At 38.3% G+C, this 15,208-nt stretch overlaps 1 protein-coding gene across 1 annotated transcript in view; it reads right to left on the reverse strand.

Moving 5' to 3' along the window:
* LOC131986411 (F-BAR and double SH3 domains protein 2-like) overlaps positions 1–13,880 on the reverse strand; it is a 34,695-nt gene extending 20,815 nt beyond the window's left edge. The window contains exons 1-3 of the mRNA XM_059351355.1: positions 13,625–13,880; positions 4,929–5,026; positions 2,323–2,368 (exon numbers count right to left, since the gene is read on the reverse strand). Coding sequence (XP_059207338.1) covers positions 2,323–2,368; positions 4,929–5,026; positions 13,625–13,645 — 165 coding nt within the window. The 5' untranslated portion in view covers positions 13,646–13,880. The remainder of the gene's footprint in view (positions 1–2,322; positions 2,369–4,928; positions 5,027–13,624) is intronic.
* Between the last annotated feature and the right edge of the window lie 1,328 nt (positions 13,881–15,208).

Consider the following 15,208-nt stretch of genomic DNA (forward strand, 5'->3'; position numbering starts at 1 on the left):
GTATAATAGACAAAGTCCCAAGTATAACAGTCACATACAGGACTAACAACATGTTGATCAGACATCGTCAAAAAGAGCTGTGTCACATTGCTCCGTTACGACAATATCTTATTTTCAAAACAATGGTATAACTCGGGCATGCATATCCAATAAAACACACATGCACAGGGTTACAAAAGTGCGCCTGCAGGCCAATCTTGACCCTGCATTAGATTATTTATTTAAATGCCTCAGTTTGACGATTGTTTTTTTTAACATTCTCACTGCATTCATATAACATTTAAATGCATGTAAAAATAAAATAATATCATTGTTGTGTAATGCACATTTTACTGCCCCTAAAAAAGTGCCAATGCAGCATAGACTTGCAGCCGATATCTACATTGATGTAGCATGCCAGACACATGCTCACAATTTTAAATGGACAACGTGGCCAATCAGGAATTAATCCAGGAGGAAGTATACCACAAAAAAAAGAGTCTGGAGCCCTTGTAGTTGCTCTGGTTCAGCTGATGGTAATAGTTACAGATACATTATTCTGCTAAATGACTGAAATAATAGTTTTTACAGTAGTACTCTCAGAGGTTCTCTTCTAGTACTTCTACTTATCTCTCCTTGTTGGTAGACAATGTAAATCTTTTAAGCAAGGTGACATCATAACATGGTCCCAGCCAAGCAATATAAATAATGTAAAAACAGGCATCAGAGACTTTTAACCGCTAGTGTCAGAAGCAGTGTTTCCCCTTTCAGCTTCTCTAGAATGGACAACAAGTGCTTTGCAATCTACATGCAGACATTTCAAAGTTTGACTGGCTCTGTAATCAACATAAGGTGCATTAAGTCTGTGTTGTTTTAACTCACACTACACATATTAAAATTGACCTTTCTGCACTTCCAGAACCTGCATCTCCTAAGCTCAAACTGTACGGATCAATTGAGTGGTGATGACATACAGCTCGCACTGAACATTGGCACAAAACCTCATGTCACTCATTTCCATAATGTTCATTCAAACAATACATTTTCATCCTCTATAATGTTGACCAAAGGAGAGGAAGGCAACATTATTTGCAATTCTATTATAAACAAAAAGTAAGAAGAAAAATAGAAAGAATATGGAGCTGCAGATGTCTGGAAGACGCAGACAGTATGTGTCTGCTATGCTGGGAAGTTCAGTTTTAACAGTCTCAAGTCAAGACTACAATTTAGCTACAACATGTAAAATACTACTCTTTCGTAAATCAGCCTGTGGGACTGTAAGATGAAATGGAAGACCAAAATCTCTTCTTTACAAAAAATCCATTTACGCATTAAACAAGACGAGGGATTCCAAAATATATTTTTTTCTCTGACCTATTGTGGTATTTATCAATCTAGATTTTAAATATTATAGCGATATGGCACTTTGCTTGAAAAAAAAAAAAAAAACATTTTAAAAATTCAACAACAATGACCGTATTATGAGCCATTTGCTGTAAGAACTTACCATAATTCCTCCACAAGACGTCAATAATAAATAAATATTCTTTAATTCTGTCAACTATCTAATTGATTAATTGAATAATTGTTTCTGCTGTACTTCTGCTGTATATACTGTTGGGTAGTTTAATTGTAAAAACATATCATATGTTATAGACTAAACATGTTTTTAACAAAAAAAAATGTATACAGTCATTAGTATGTAAAAAGTACAATATTTTCCTTTGTGATGTGTGGAGTAGAAGTAGCCCATCACTGAAACCTGGTTCAGTTTGTTTGGCTCATTTAGGACAGGCCTTTCCCAACAAGTGTGTCTTTTCAGAGCAACCTTCATGAATTCCCCCCCTCAGGACCAGATGCAGATGCACATGGGCAAACAGACATGTAAGGTGGCTGGTTGGATAACTACAGTTAACAACCCGCCCTCCCCTTCACGGTGGTGGTGGACATTCCTCACAGGGCTGCAAAAACCTGAAAACAGCCAAAGAGGCAAGAAGGGATTTTTCAGACGTTCGATTGACGTCTCCAGGAAGCTGCGGGCAAAAACAACACGGCGAGGAGGAAACAAGCCAGTGGATCACTACTGGATGTTGCTTCTCTCTTTCTGTTGTGGTCTTTTTTTCTGTGGCTAGTTACCATTCATGAGCTATCGAGCCACAAGAGAACAAAGAGCTTTCTTAAGACCACATCCTCAGCCTCGACTTGTCATATGGTGTCTTTAGAGGATGGTATCGTAAAAACTAACAGTATTTTTAGCAACACAAATGACAAGGCATGGCAGCAATGATGTTAACGAGCATCAGTAGCACTGTGAGAAACGACAAAGAGTTTAGATTTACTTACCTGGGCGTAGTCCCTCTCTACAGCTGCCCTCTTTTGGCTAAAAGTCCTGAAAAAAGAAGAGAGTGAATGTGAATGATACCATCTTCAAATTACTACATATATATATATATATATATATATATATATATATATGCAATCAGTTTCCCTGGTTTCAAATTGAAATCCTGTAGTGTGGAAGGAGCAGTGTTATATACCTCGCAGAACCTCGCAAAAGTTAATTTCAGTGTCTTATCAAGTATTATTGGGTTAATAACGTGTAGTTTGAACTCAACATTTGAGTGCTTTTACACCTGTAGTTTGTTCAGTTGGTCTGGACCATGGGGAAAAAAATTTAAACAAAAAGTTGTAAACACAAACTCATACTGACAGGTAACTCTTCATTGGACAGTTTTGGCAGCTGTCGTCCTGGATCATCATTGCAGCATCAGGATGATGTTAGATCATGTTAGAAAACATTGACTGCAGGAGTCGCTCTATAGCTGGATGGTAACAGCATTACCGGTTTCCAGTTTGCTTCTGCACTTTCATTGTTTCAGTAAAAGAGAGATAGCTTCCTCAAAAGTTCACAGTCAGTATATGGATTTAATGGTAGTCAAGCTTCTGATATTATGCTAGAATCACATATCTATCAAAAAGATCTTGTGGCTGGTCTGTTTGCTTTCAGACCACAAACAAACCAAACAGAGAACCTCCATTTCAAGGTTGTTTGGTTCACACAAAGTTCAATTAACAGCTTTCACACCAGCACAAACGAAGCCAACCAAACAACAAAAAACTGAAACAGATTTTGCAATAACTGAACCACAAAGGTTAAGTAGTTAATGTATTAAGAGTACTGAGTACCCATAATTCGGCTCATTCAGTTTGTCGAGCTCTGAATGATAAAAATGGCACAATCATAATATGTATTAACAGTTAGTTCTCCTTCATGTTAAGCCAGTCCCAAAAATCAAACCACCATATTACTATTTGTCTGAAAACAAAGTCCAGCTGTCTGTCTACACCGATTGTTTTTATTTTTCTCTGCCATTTCCCCCCATATTCTCCTCTGCTGCCTCTGTCTTCCTGTAGTGCTTAACATGGATATTTCTAATGATACAGTTGAACAGATGTACTCGCTGAACTAAAAGCCCTAAGTCAGTGCTCGCACGCTGTTCTTAAATGTTTTCCAAAAAAGCTATTTGGGGAACAATCTTCTAATTCTCTGCATGATCATAAGAAGTTGATGCACAAGAACTTTTTTAATCTTACAGATGAAAAAAAAAGTACTGGTAATGTTCTCAAAAGATGAAAATGTTCGGCTGATTTGACATACCTTACAAAGAAATGTGAGGTATGTCTGTAAATATTGTTTTTATAATGGTGTTAGACAATTTCAGGCATGCTTTACAATAAGAGGAACAACAATGATGATGAGTCAAGTTAAATTCATACAAAAGTCTAAGAAAAGAAGAGAGGTCAGTTCTCTGGGAAAAACTTGTGTGCTGCAAAATCATCATTAGGTCATTAAACATGTCAAGACTTGACTGCGATGCTCCACCTCGACTCTAAACAAAAAACTCTGGTTCACTTCCTGGGAGCTTCCCTCTCTTCCTTTACCCTGCTCTCTTCCCCCTTCCCCTTTCTTCTAGTCCCCCCCACACTTGCTTCCTCTCATTTTCCCCAAAGAGAGCTTTTGCTGACAAGCAGATGCAATTTCCAGTTTGCTGAATCATTTCTCGTCTAAGATCAGGGAGTTTCTCATTGTTTCTGTCAGACTAATGTTACTGAGCCTCCCACAGCGAACAATTCAGGGCAGTCAGAACATCTGGCAGCTCTCTATGACCTTAACTTCCAGCTGTTTGGAGGTTCAGAGCTCTGCCACCAACCACAGACAGGAAGTGGGGAGCCAGTAGGCTGTCAACTCAACCCAACACTAAGGCTGAAAACACAACCACAACCTTTGGCTTTTCAACCTTTAAAATGCCTACGCATTTGAACATAGTGCTAAAGCTGTCTATGTTTACTTGGCCTTTTCCAAGAATCTTAAACACTACTACACTTGAATCTTTGGATTTATGTAGCTGTTCGTCAAATGGTTGAAAATCCTCTCTAACAATCCAAAAAAAAATTTCACAGAACACTTGAACTAGACCAAGATTAAATATTTACTCATACTTGTATAAAATCAAAAATAGCCGGAGGCAGATAGTTTGGAATTAATCAATTCTGCAACTGTGTAAGAAAACAAACATTTTACATACAAATTACATTGTAGGAAGATAACACTCACTGTCTGGCTTTTAATGGGACGTATGGATAAACAGGTCTTACCCTTTAATTAAAAGGGTTTTTGGCGCCATTGGGCAAAAATCCCATAATAACTTCAGCATATTTTATTCAAGTGATTTGAGAGAAAACTAGACTTCTGCATTTCCTCTTGGCTGTTTCCAGGCTTTATAAAATCTTGCCTGTGACAGGAGATGTTGGCCAGTCAAAGTTTCCACCTTGAATATTTCCTGAATTTTGAAGAAAATGTCTCATAGTCAGGGTCATCTTATATTCATGCCAAAATAGAGTTGACTCTGCATGCTACCATGTATACAGGTTGACCTCTGACTGCTCACCTCAGGTCTTCCAGGAGGTCACACTCTGTCTGGTGTTTGATATGTAATCTGCTCATCTGCTCTGCATGGGTGTGTTTCAGCTCCTGGGTGACCCGGACCTGCAGAGGAAGTAAGGATTTTATTTTATTCGAAAGAATCTTGAGTTACTTTTCTTCAGCTCCTAGGCAAATACAACAAGGATTTCTCCACTTTGTTTGAAAATATTTCCAATATGTATTAGTGGTCGACCGATATGGTTTTTTTTAATGCCGATGCCGATTATTTTGACATCAGTCAAATATTATAGATATTGCCTTTTCTCCCTCCATTTACAATAAAAATGACAAAATGATAACAAATGTTACACAAGTCTCAATTTAAACAAAAAAAGACACATTCATTAACAAAACAAACAAAATATCTTCTTAAGAATCTTCTTAGATTCTTTCTTAAGTCCTTCTTAAGAACATTTCTAAGAAGACCATACATCAGATTCATCAACGTGTTCTTAAGCCGCTGAATTGTTCGCAGCCGTGTTCTTAAATTGATAAATGCCATCTCCTCGTAAATTGAGCATGCGTGCCAGGTGAGTCTAATTAACATAGGATTAGCATAGGTAGCTGCCCATTAGAAGGACCGCAGGGGAAACAGCAACAGAATGCCTAAAGCAAAGCGTAAATCCGTTGGAGCACAGGTAAAAATAAAAAAAACTTTAGCAGTTCAGAACTAGAAGTTCTGCTGCAGGAGATCACTCAGAGGAAGAAAATTATATTTAGCAGCCATAGTGCAGGTTGCAACAACATAAACAATTTATTTTCTGGAATAATACCTTAGATATAATACCTTTTTATAGATACACACATATACATATAAATACATATATTTAAAACGTGTGCCCTGTAAGTTAGGAATTAACCATAGTGTGTAAGCTCAAAATATGTCTTTAGTATTTGACTGAGGGGTTGCAACCTTGGTTTGATTTTATTTTTTAATTTTTATCACAGATGAAGCCCCGAAGAGCCAACTTGCAACAGAACCAGAGCGGACAGAGCCCTCCTGCAGCAGCAATATATATGCCATTGTTTTGTAGGCCGTGGATGAAGAAATGCCACCTATAAATAAGGTGGTATCACTAATGAACGCCATGATTTCCAATTTACTTGATTCATGTTAAAGCGTTTGGCACAAATGGAAAAAAAATGAAATGAATAAATAAATAAATACATAAATATGACGGAAATTTCACTGTAATGTATTTTATTGAACTTAACAAAAGAAGACAACACAACCATGCCAACATGTCAGCACTGAAATTTGCTTAAGAGTGCTCCTGAGTGTTCTTAGGATTTGTTCTTACCTAAGAAAAATCCTGGATAAGAAAAAAATTCACGAATGTCACAATCTTCGTAAGTAGGACTTAAGAACAAATTTGTTCTTAAGAACGGTTCGTGAATGAGGCCCAATGTGTATGTTGTTATAGGCGCGAGGTGGTGGCGCCTCAGATGAGTCCACATATTTGATGTGTTTTTCTTTTTTCCGGTATCAGCAGCAGCTCACCAGCGAATGGCAGATGTTGCACCGAGCCTTGCCTGGCGTTGGCTCAGTGAAATGGGCTAATTGACCAGTGAACGCACACACATATCGGCCGATGCCAATACAAGTAAAAAACGCAAATATCGGCTGGCCGATATATCAGTCCATCTCTAATATGTATGCCGACCACTCAAGAGGGCTGTGTTGATTCTGCTGAGCTCTTAAATGGTGTTAATGAAAATGAGCTGTGCTCATTATCACCCAGTAGCTCTTGACAGGTGAGAGTCTCTCTGTGTTCCTAATTGGCCGTTAGATAAATGATATAGTGAAGTGACCAGGTCTCAGTACTGGTAATAATAATAATAACTAGAAAATAACAAAAATAATAATGTGCTGTCAACAGGTTATTACCGTCCTTATTTCAATAGTTTCAATAGTTATTCATCTTTATTAACTGCAACTAAAATGAAGATATAAACATGAATCACTAACTAAAGTCAGGATTTAGAGAGTTTTTTTTGTCACATATGAGAGTAAACTAAATCTCAATCTTTGAGTTTTGGACGATTGGTCCCTAAGGATGCCATGGTGAGGAAATTTACCACTGTTTAATACATTTGTGACTAAAGTGGTGTTATCGATTACATAGAACATTTTCCAAGAAAAGAAAGTTATCGAATACGGTCAATACCTGTGGAACACTTTTTTAACGTTAGCTCTAATGTATTTGAACAGTGCTTTTGGTTTCTTGCTTTCACACCGAACCCTCCAGCATTTTCTTGTTGTCTCGAGTGGCCTGTCTGTGTGTTGTGTCAGCTATGGCAAACATAATTTAACCAGGAGGTAAACACTATTATAGTAAGCTGCACCCAATGAAATTTTTGTTACATGATCGGTGAAATCTGACTCCTGCTACTCTGCGGTGTACGGAGTGGACACTTTGAGTTTATAATTGTAGAGTCCGTCGTGTGACAGACAAGAAGTAAAACAGCTGTGGTGTGGCAGGTATGCCCCAATATTTTCTGACTTTCCTAGAATGTCTATGGCACTCTGCCGCAATTCCATTTGTTTCTTCTGAGGATATAAATCTTTAAAAACAGGTCACGAACATATGGTTAAATTTGTAAAACCAGCTGGGCATGACAGTTTTTTTTAATAGCAAACTTTACTTATAGAGGTGGAAATAGTGCATTTGTTGGTGACTATGTTCAGCAGCCGATTAGTCCACATTTGGTGCTTAGTGAATATTTATGGCAGCTGGTCGTTGTATGTGGGACCAAGTCAAAATAAACTACAGTATTTGTGTTCATGGACATATTAAGAAACATGTCACCCACATGTCATGAGTCTTTCTACTTATAAGTCAAAGGCAAATATTGTTATTACGTTAAGACTGAAACAACTCATCAGTTTATCCATCAGATCTATTAATCTATTGATTAATTTTTCATGTAAAAATGACAAATATTTCTAAAATGTGAGGATATGCTGCTGTTATGTCTTATGTAATAGATTTAATATTTTCAGGTTCTGGACAGTTGGTTGAGCAAAACAAGCACTTTGACGACATCTGATCACTGCTTTGTGGCGTTTTATAGACCAAACTACTAATCAAATTGATTAATCAAGAAAATAATCATCAGATTAATTATGTTAATAATTGTTAGTTTCAGGCCTCATTAAGTGTTGTCACAATGCCAGAATTTTACATACAATACTAGTATGAAAACACTGGTATAGAAAATAGATTTCTTTTTTTTTAATTAACAACCTGCACACAGTGCTGGTACACAAAAAATAGTGATAATAACAATCACTGAACACATGCCACAACACAGTTGATTTTCTTCCCTGTTATTTTATCAGTGCAGCTTTTGGTTGAAGATCTGAAAATAGATCTGTTTTGTTGTTTATAGCTTCGGTACTTTCGCCACTATGAGATGTGGAGATTGTATTGTGATAACGGGAAATCGTATTGACAACCTTACCAAGCACATGTCTAAATGACAACAAAGACTACAGAGATCAATAGCCGTACAATAAACAAATCCAATTGATCTCTCTGGTGCTTCAGAGCCAAGCACAGTAGAACCAGACAGCTGACTGGTGTTACTGGCCAACCAAGATGAGGACTTGACTTACAGTATTACCTCTCCCCAGAGATCCAGTAACAACTGAAACTGAACTATCCCCAGTATAAAATATAGTGGCACTGAAGTAATTAATCAATTAATCAATGAGGTGGTAGAAAGAAGACTTCAGCAGACTAATAGAAAATGAATGTAGTCACTTTTTATCACTAAACTTTTTCTTAATGAGAAATCTAGGAAGTGAAAGTGAGCTCCACTTATTATCAAGGTGAGAGTCGGTCTCTCTAGGCTTCTGACTGGCCATGAGATAAACTAGGAAGTGCAGTGACCAGATTGCATTCCTGATAACTGGAAGGGTTGTCAACAGGAAAACAGTTTCTTCCTTATTTAAATTATAAGGCGGATCAAAGTTTATTCATTGCAATGAAGATGTATTGTTCACATTTTGAAAATTGTGGATGTTATCATTAATCATCATGAATCATGTATCACTGTCAGCCAAGTCAGAGAGCTTTAACGTCATCATATTCTCAAGAAACTAAAAATAATTAGGAACAAACATAGTTTAAGTATGACCTCATCACTCATGGCGGACAATCAAAATGTCAATAATAATAATAATAATAAATAAAAATCTTAAAACAAGTCCACATATCTTGGCCATTAAACAAACAAACACTGCATTTACTTTAATCCAGTTACCAGCAGTTTCAAAATGTACTGGGTTAGAAATGGTCAGTTTTCTGTGCTGCTGAGCCATATTATTGAAATATGATCCCACGTGGACATTTTTTTCGCTCAGAACCAGACGTTTGCTAATATTTGTGTTTATTGTATTGTAACATTGATTTCTCCAACTAAAACGCGTTCCCTCTCGAGCTAGGTAGATTACTTTGAATTAACCTATAATTATTATTTTAAAAGGGTGACGATATACAATAAACGCAAACTGGATTTCATTAAGATGCAGTCTTGACGTTTGTTTTGCCAGCTATTGCCACAATCTTGCTCCACAGTGTGAACCAAACTGGATATTTACTTGAACTTAAAGATTCGGTTGGCGAATTACTTGCACGCCGATGTAATACAACACCTCTGGAAAGTAACTTCTTAAAATATGTTAAGTTGTTTTTAAGTGGATGTTTGAAACGGCTCATATTGTGACGTTTTGAATGCATATTGGCAGGACGGTCTCTTTCTATTGGAGAGGGAACGGGGCACGTTAACGGGGCTATTCTCCCTAAAAAAATGTGGCACATGCAAGGCCACCTTAACCCAAGGTTAGGCCCCGGGGCTGAGAGATTTGTGGGCCCCCATCCCCTCGATTTATAGAGTCTAATTTTAAAAAAAGTGTGATATCTAGGTAATCTACATCACAAAATGCATTAGTTTCTTTCGAGACATAATACAGTGAGTTTTCCCTCTTTGAATCAGAAAACACAATAATGTTGTTATTAACATATCACTGAGCCCACTTGAGAATAAACACAAGACACTTTATTTAACAACCACACACAGCAACTTATGGTGATTATAAAACCAAAATGTGTGAAAGGATGATTTTAAACAACATTATGAAAAACATCACCATCCATCACCTGTCTGCACAAACATTGATAATAACTTATTAACTTAAAAACAACAACAGCATAATCAAAAGAACAGCAACAGATCAAAGTAGGAGCCTCTTCTCTGGCCTCAGTGGGCCCTGTGAACAATCACATGCACCTACCAAGACACACAAACACACTCAATTCAGCACCATGGATAGCAACATGGCCTAATGCCAGGTACCAAAAATATTAAACTGAGCAACATTAATAGGGTTTTAGTAGGTTTGCAGTATAATCTAGACAAACATCTAAGCAAATATGCATTTCAAAAACAATGCACAACAGAAAACACAACACAAAAATGTAAAACCTGCACAAGCTATAAATACAGCACTTTCTAACCTTTTTAGAAGTGCTTTCGTCTTGCCTTCTTTGAAGAAAAGGCCCTGATTATGTCCTTAAAATCCAAATCACGAAGGATGTCGTGCTCAATAGACATCAGTGTTAGATGACTGACTCGGTCTTGCTGCATGCTTGATCGCAGTCTATTTTTCACCAAGCCCAGTTTGGAGAAGGACCGTTCTCCGCTTGCATTGGTCACTGGCATAGTCAGGAATAGCCGTAGAGCTATGTCTGTGTTTGGAAACACTGTATGGAGTTTTCTTCTTCTTAAGAATTTCAGTAACTCCACTGCAGACGTGCTCGTCACATTTTCATCCTGTACAAATTCTTTGAACTGTACCACCTCCTCCACAAAGTCCTCTTCCAAGTCACTGTTGTATTTCCTCTGTAGGCTCAATGCTGCTGAGCGGAGGTCTTGGTGGGAAATCAAGTGCAACCCATTTAAAAACCCGAAGTTTTCACACACATCTTTGTATGACTGGTACCTTCTGTCCAGTTCTGACACTAAACGGTCAATGACAGAGAAATACACAGATGTACAGAAGCGTTTGCGGCCTGATAGCTCGCACTCAGGCTCAGACGACTCATCAGCCTGTCTCTTTCTTTTTTTCTGTCGCTGGGTGTCTGCTTTGTACTCATGAGACACAGTGGGGGACATGTTCCTTGCAGCTGTCTCAAAGCTATCAAACTGATCCCGGAGGCCTGCTACATATTCACGCAATGACCGAACCAGATCCATAGCATTGCACAGATCCAATTCCACCGCTTGCAGTGCAGTACTCACACCCTGGAAACGTTGAAGGATGGCATTCCACATGTTGCACATGAATGCAATTTCCAGTTTGTTCATCTTTTTGTGCAGTGCCCTAGCCTCCTCTCTTGTGCTCAAATTCTGGTGCTCATCATCAGCAATGTTGAGTAATGACTGCTGGATCCCTGCGTAGTTCTGACATAGGGCTTTGGTTGCGACAGCATGCGCTGACCATCTTGTGTCAGAAAGCGATTTCAAAGTCTCTATTCTTTTATTATCATTGGGCTGCAACCCTGCCCTGATCATCTGCCAACGTGAAGTGGTCTTTGATGAAAAGTTGAACAAAGCTTGTACAAAACTGAAAAACTGTTCAGTCTCCTCACAGCAGTTCACACTGTTGACCCCCACCAGGTTTAGAGTATGTGCTGCACAGGGAACCCACTGTGCCAATGAGCTGATCTGCTTGATGCGGGCCTGCACGCCTTTGTAGGCTCCTGACATATTATGAGCATTGTCATAACATTGTCCTCTACAGTTATTAATGTCAATGCCCATCTCCTCTAAAACACTAATAACTGCGTTGAACAGTGCTTCTCCTGTGTGGCTTTCAATAGGGAGGAACTTTACAAAGCGCTCCTCTATACAGCCCTCTGGTGACACGTATCGCAGGATGAAAGTCAGTTGGTCCATATGTGTGATATCTGGCGTGGAGTCCACACTGATAGCAAAATACTTTGCCAGTTTCACTCTGCTGATTACTTCCTCGAGAACTTTCTGTCCCATCAGCTGTATGAATTCCTCACACACATTCAGGGAGAGGTAGGATGGGGTTCCTCTGCCAGCGTTTCCATATTTTTCAATATGAGCCTTTAAAAAAGGATCAAACTGGCTGATCAGCTCCATGCATCCCAAATAATTGCCGTTGTCGTTGTCTCCAAACCTGTGGCTGTCACCCCTGAAAGCAAGTCCCCTTTCAGCCAAAAACTTTACAACAGCAACAACTCTCTGTAGAACTTGTGTCCAATATTCACATTCCTCATTGAACTGCTTTTTGAGTTGTGAGTCCACTGTCCCACTGTCAGCTGCCTGATTGATGTAAGCGATCATGGCTTTTCTGTGAATGTCACAGCTTTCATGTTCTGCTATACGATGATTAGCATGTTTCCAGTCACAATAACCACCTCTAACAAATGCTGATTTTTCCTTGTTCTCGCCAAATATTTTGCATGCAAAACAAAACACAGTACCTGCTGATGGTGAGTAACAGAGCCATTCTCTGGGCACACACTCTCCGTTACACAGTTTGCGTTTGAAATGCATTTTTGAGAAAAATCTTCTCTGCTGTTTATAGTGGCGTTCGGACGCTGACACGTCAGCGTCTTTATTTTGACACGGCTCCGGTCCCATTTTCGCCCAAAAAGCGCGCACTTTCGGGTCATTGCTGTTTCCCCAGCGGCCCGGGTCACTGTTGTACGGGTCATCTGACCCGTCTCGGTCTCCCGCTGACTGGTTTGCAGCCTGGTCCTCTCTCTGGGGCTCGTGTGCTCCCCCCTCCTCCTCTCCTCCACTGCTGCGGGCGGTACCCTGCTCCTCTCCCGCTACATCCACCTGCGCATCCACCTCCGCTCCCTCCTCCGATCCCTCCTCCGCTCCCTGCGGTGTGTGGGACAGCGGCCTTCCTCCGGTGCTGGGTCCATTTTCAGCAGAAGCTGGTTTAAAAAATCCAGTGAGCTTTGGGATGCTCTTCAGAATTTCTTTCTCCCGCAACTCCTTCTTGATCAGCTTTTTCCTCTTCTGGCAACCACTCTCAAACGATCTCCCTGACATTTTCCACTTAATTTTTCCACTCAATCTATGATTGACAGTCATAGAGGGACACGCCCCATAACTAACTATAGACATTCTGATAGGTAAGCCCACCCGCCATAGGCTATGGGGGCACGTGGGTCACTCCTAATTTAGATCAATCAGCAGCCACGTAAGTTACGTTACATTGCGTGACGTAACGTGCGATTAGAGTGATTGACAGAAAACCTGACAAGTTACAAAACAATGTGACCTTTGGGAGGCCCCTTAACTTGGGAGGCCCCTGGGCTTCAGCCCAGGTAAGCCCGTGCATTAAAGCGGCCTTGGGCACATGGGACTTTTTTTTTTTTTTTTAGAATTTTTTCTTCCTTCGCTATTTAAAGAAACAACAAAAGCAAACTAAACTTCACAGACAACGAACTAGCGAGATTTTACAGAATAGAAAAGCCAAGTTTATCGTTTAAGCCAGCCGAGCAGCAACAAAGCGTACAACATTTCCAATCCATTAAATATGCACCACTCCGTCGAGAACGTTTCCAGACAAGTAACGTTAGCTTCAACGGCTACAACGGGAAAACTCACCTTTCTCGGTGGGGGTTGCATCCTTATTTCTTGACATAAAAACTATACAAAAGGCGAAAGTTTGTCTCGGAAAAGTTTGTGCAAATGTTTCGGACAAATTATAACGGAAGAAGGGTATTTCAGCCTGGGTCAAGCGGCCATGGCGAGTCCAGTAAGTAGTAAGTTCAGTCCCGTTGAAAACACTGTGGCCCCAGGGAACAGAAAACATACCCATCAAGCTAGCAGCTATAAAGCAACACTTCCGGCTAGCGTTAGAAAAATAAAATCTCCATCCAGTCCATAAACAACATAGTGTTTCCGTGTGGAATCTTCAAAATAAAAGCGAGCCATTTACGAAGGAAACTTTTTTAATTGAACAAAGGTTTTCAAAAAATAAAAAAAGCGACAATAATATGTCATAAATGTAATCCATAGAACTAAAATAGTAATTCACGAATTACCAGACAAAATATTACGATTACTACTAACATAACAATTATAATATTAATAATAGAAACACTTTTTCAAAAAATGTAAAATTTAATATATATATATATATATATATATATATATATATATATATATATATATATATATAATGTATATATATGTATATATATATAATGTATATATATATGTGTGTGTGTATATATATATATATATTAGATATATCGTCATCCTGTTAAAATAATAAAATGTATTGATCATTTCACTCAAAAAGGATGTAACAAAGGATGGCTATTGGCATAGTAATAACGCTGTGTAAATTATTTAACTTAAGAGAAATAAATGACTTAGGCATTTTTGAACATGCCTTTGTGACTTTTAAGCAAGATATGGTAACACTTTATTTTGAAGGTTCCTACATAAGAGTCACACAAGCCTGTCAGAAACATGACATGACAAGTATCATGAGCATTGATGTTACTATAAAGTGTCATTAATGTTCATGACACATCCCATGTCATATCTATGACACACTCATATCACTCTTATGTAGACACCTTCAGAATAAAGTGTTGCCATAACTTGCTTAAGTCACAAAGGCATGTTCAAAAAAATTGCCTAAGTCACATTTTATTTTGATTTAGGCATAATTAATCCGCTTAAGTCACACACTTGACATAGGCCATTATCTTAAAGGGGTAAAATCACATGATCTGATCAACTGAGGATGTAGGCGATTTTACCATAGGTGGCCGGCATCATGAGGAGATGATGTAGGCAAAAAAACAATTCTTACAAAAAAAGACTTATGATTATTTTAACAGTGTGACGATATACTTAAATTAGATACGATATGTCATAAATGTAATCCATAGAACTAAAATAGTAATTCACAAATTACCAGACAAAATATTATGATTACCACTTACATAAAAATTATAATATTAATAATAGAAACACTTTTTCAAAAAATCTAATATATATATATATATATATATATATATATATATATATATATATATATACTAGATATATTTTTAAATATAAGATGATTGACAAATATTCCTCAAAAGACAACTCTTCATAGTGTCAGAAGAAAAACAGCCCTGTTTTCAGCTTTGTGACAATGCATTTTCCATCTGAGTTTTACTTTATTTA

The sequence above is a fragment of the Centropristis striata genome, chromosome 15 (genome assembly GCF_030273125.1).
Source record: "Centropristis striata isolate RG_2023a ecotype Rhode Island chromosome 15, C.striata_1.0, whole genome shotgun sequence".
Lineage (NCBI taxonomy): Eukaryota > Metazoa > Chordata > Actinopteri > Perciformes > Serranidae > Centropristis > Centropristis striata.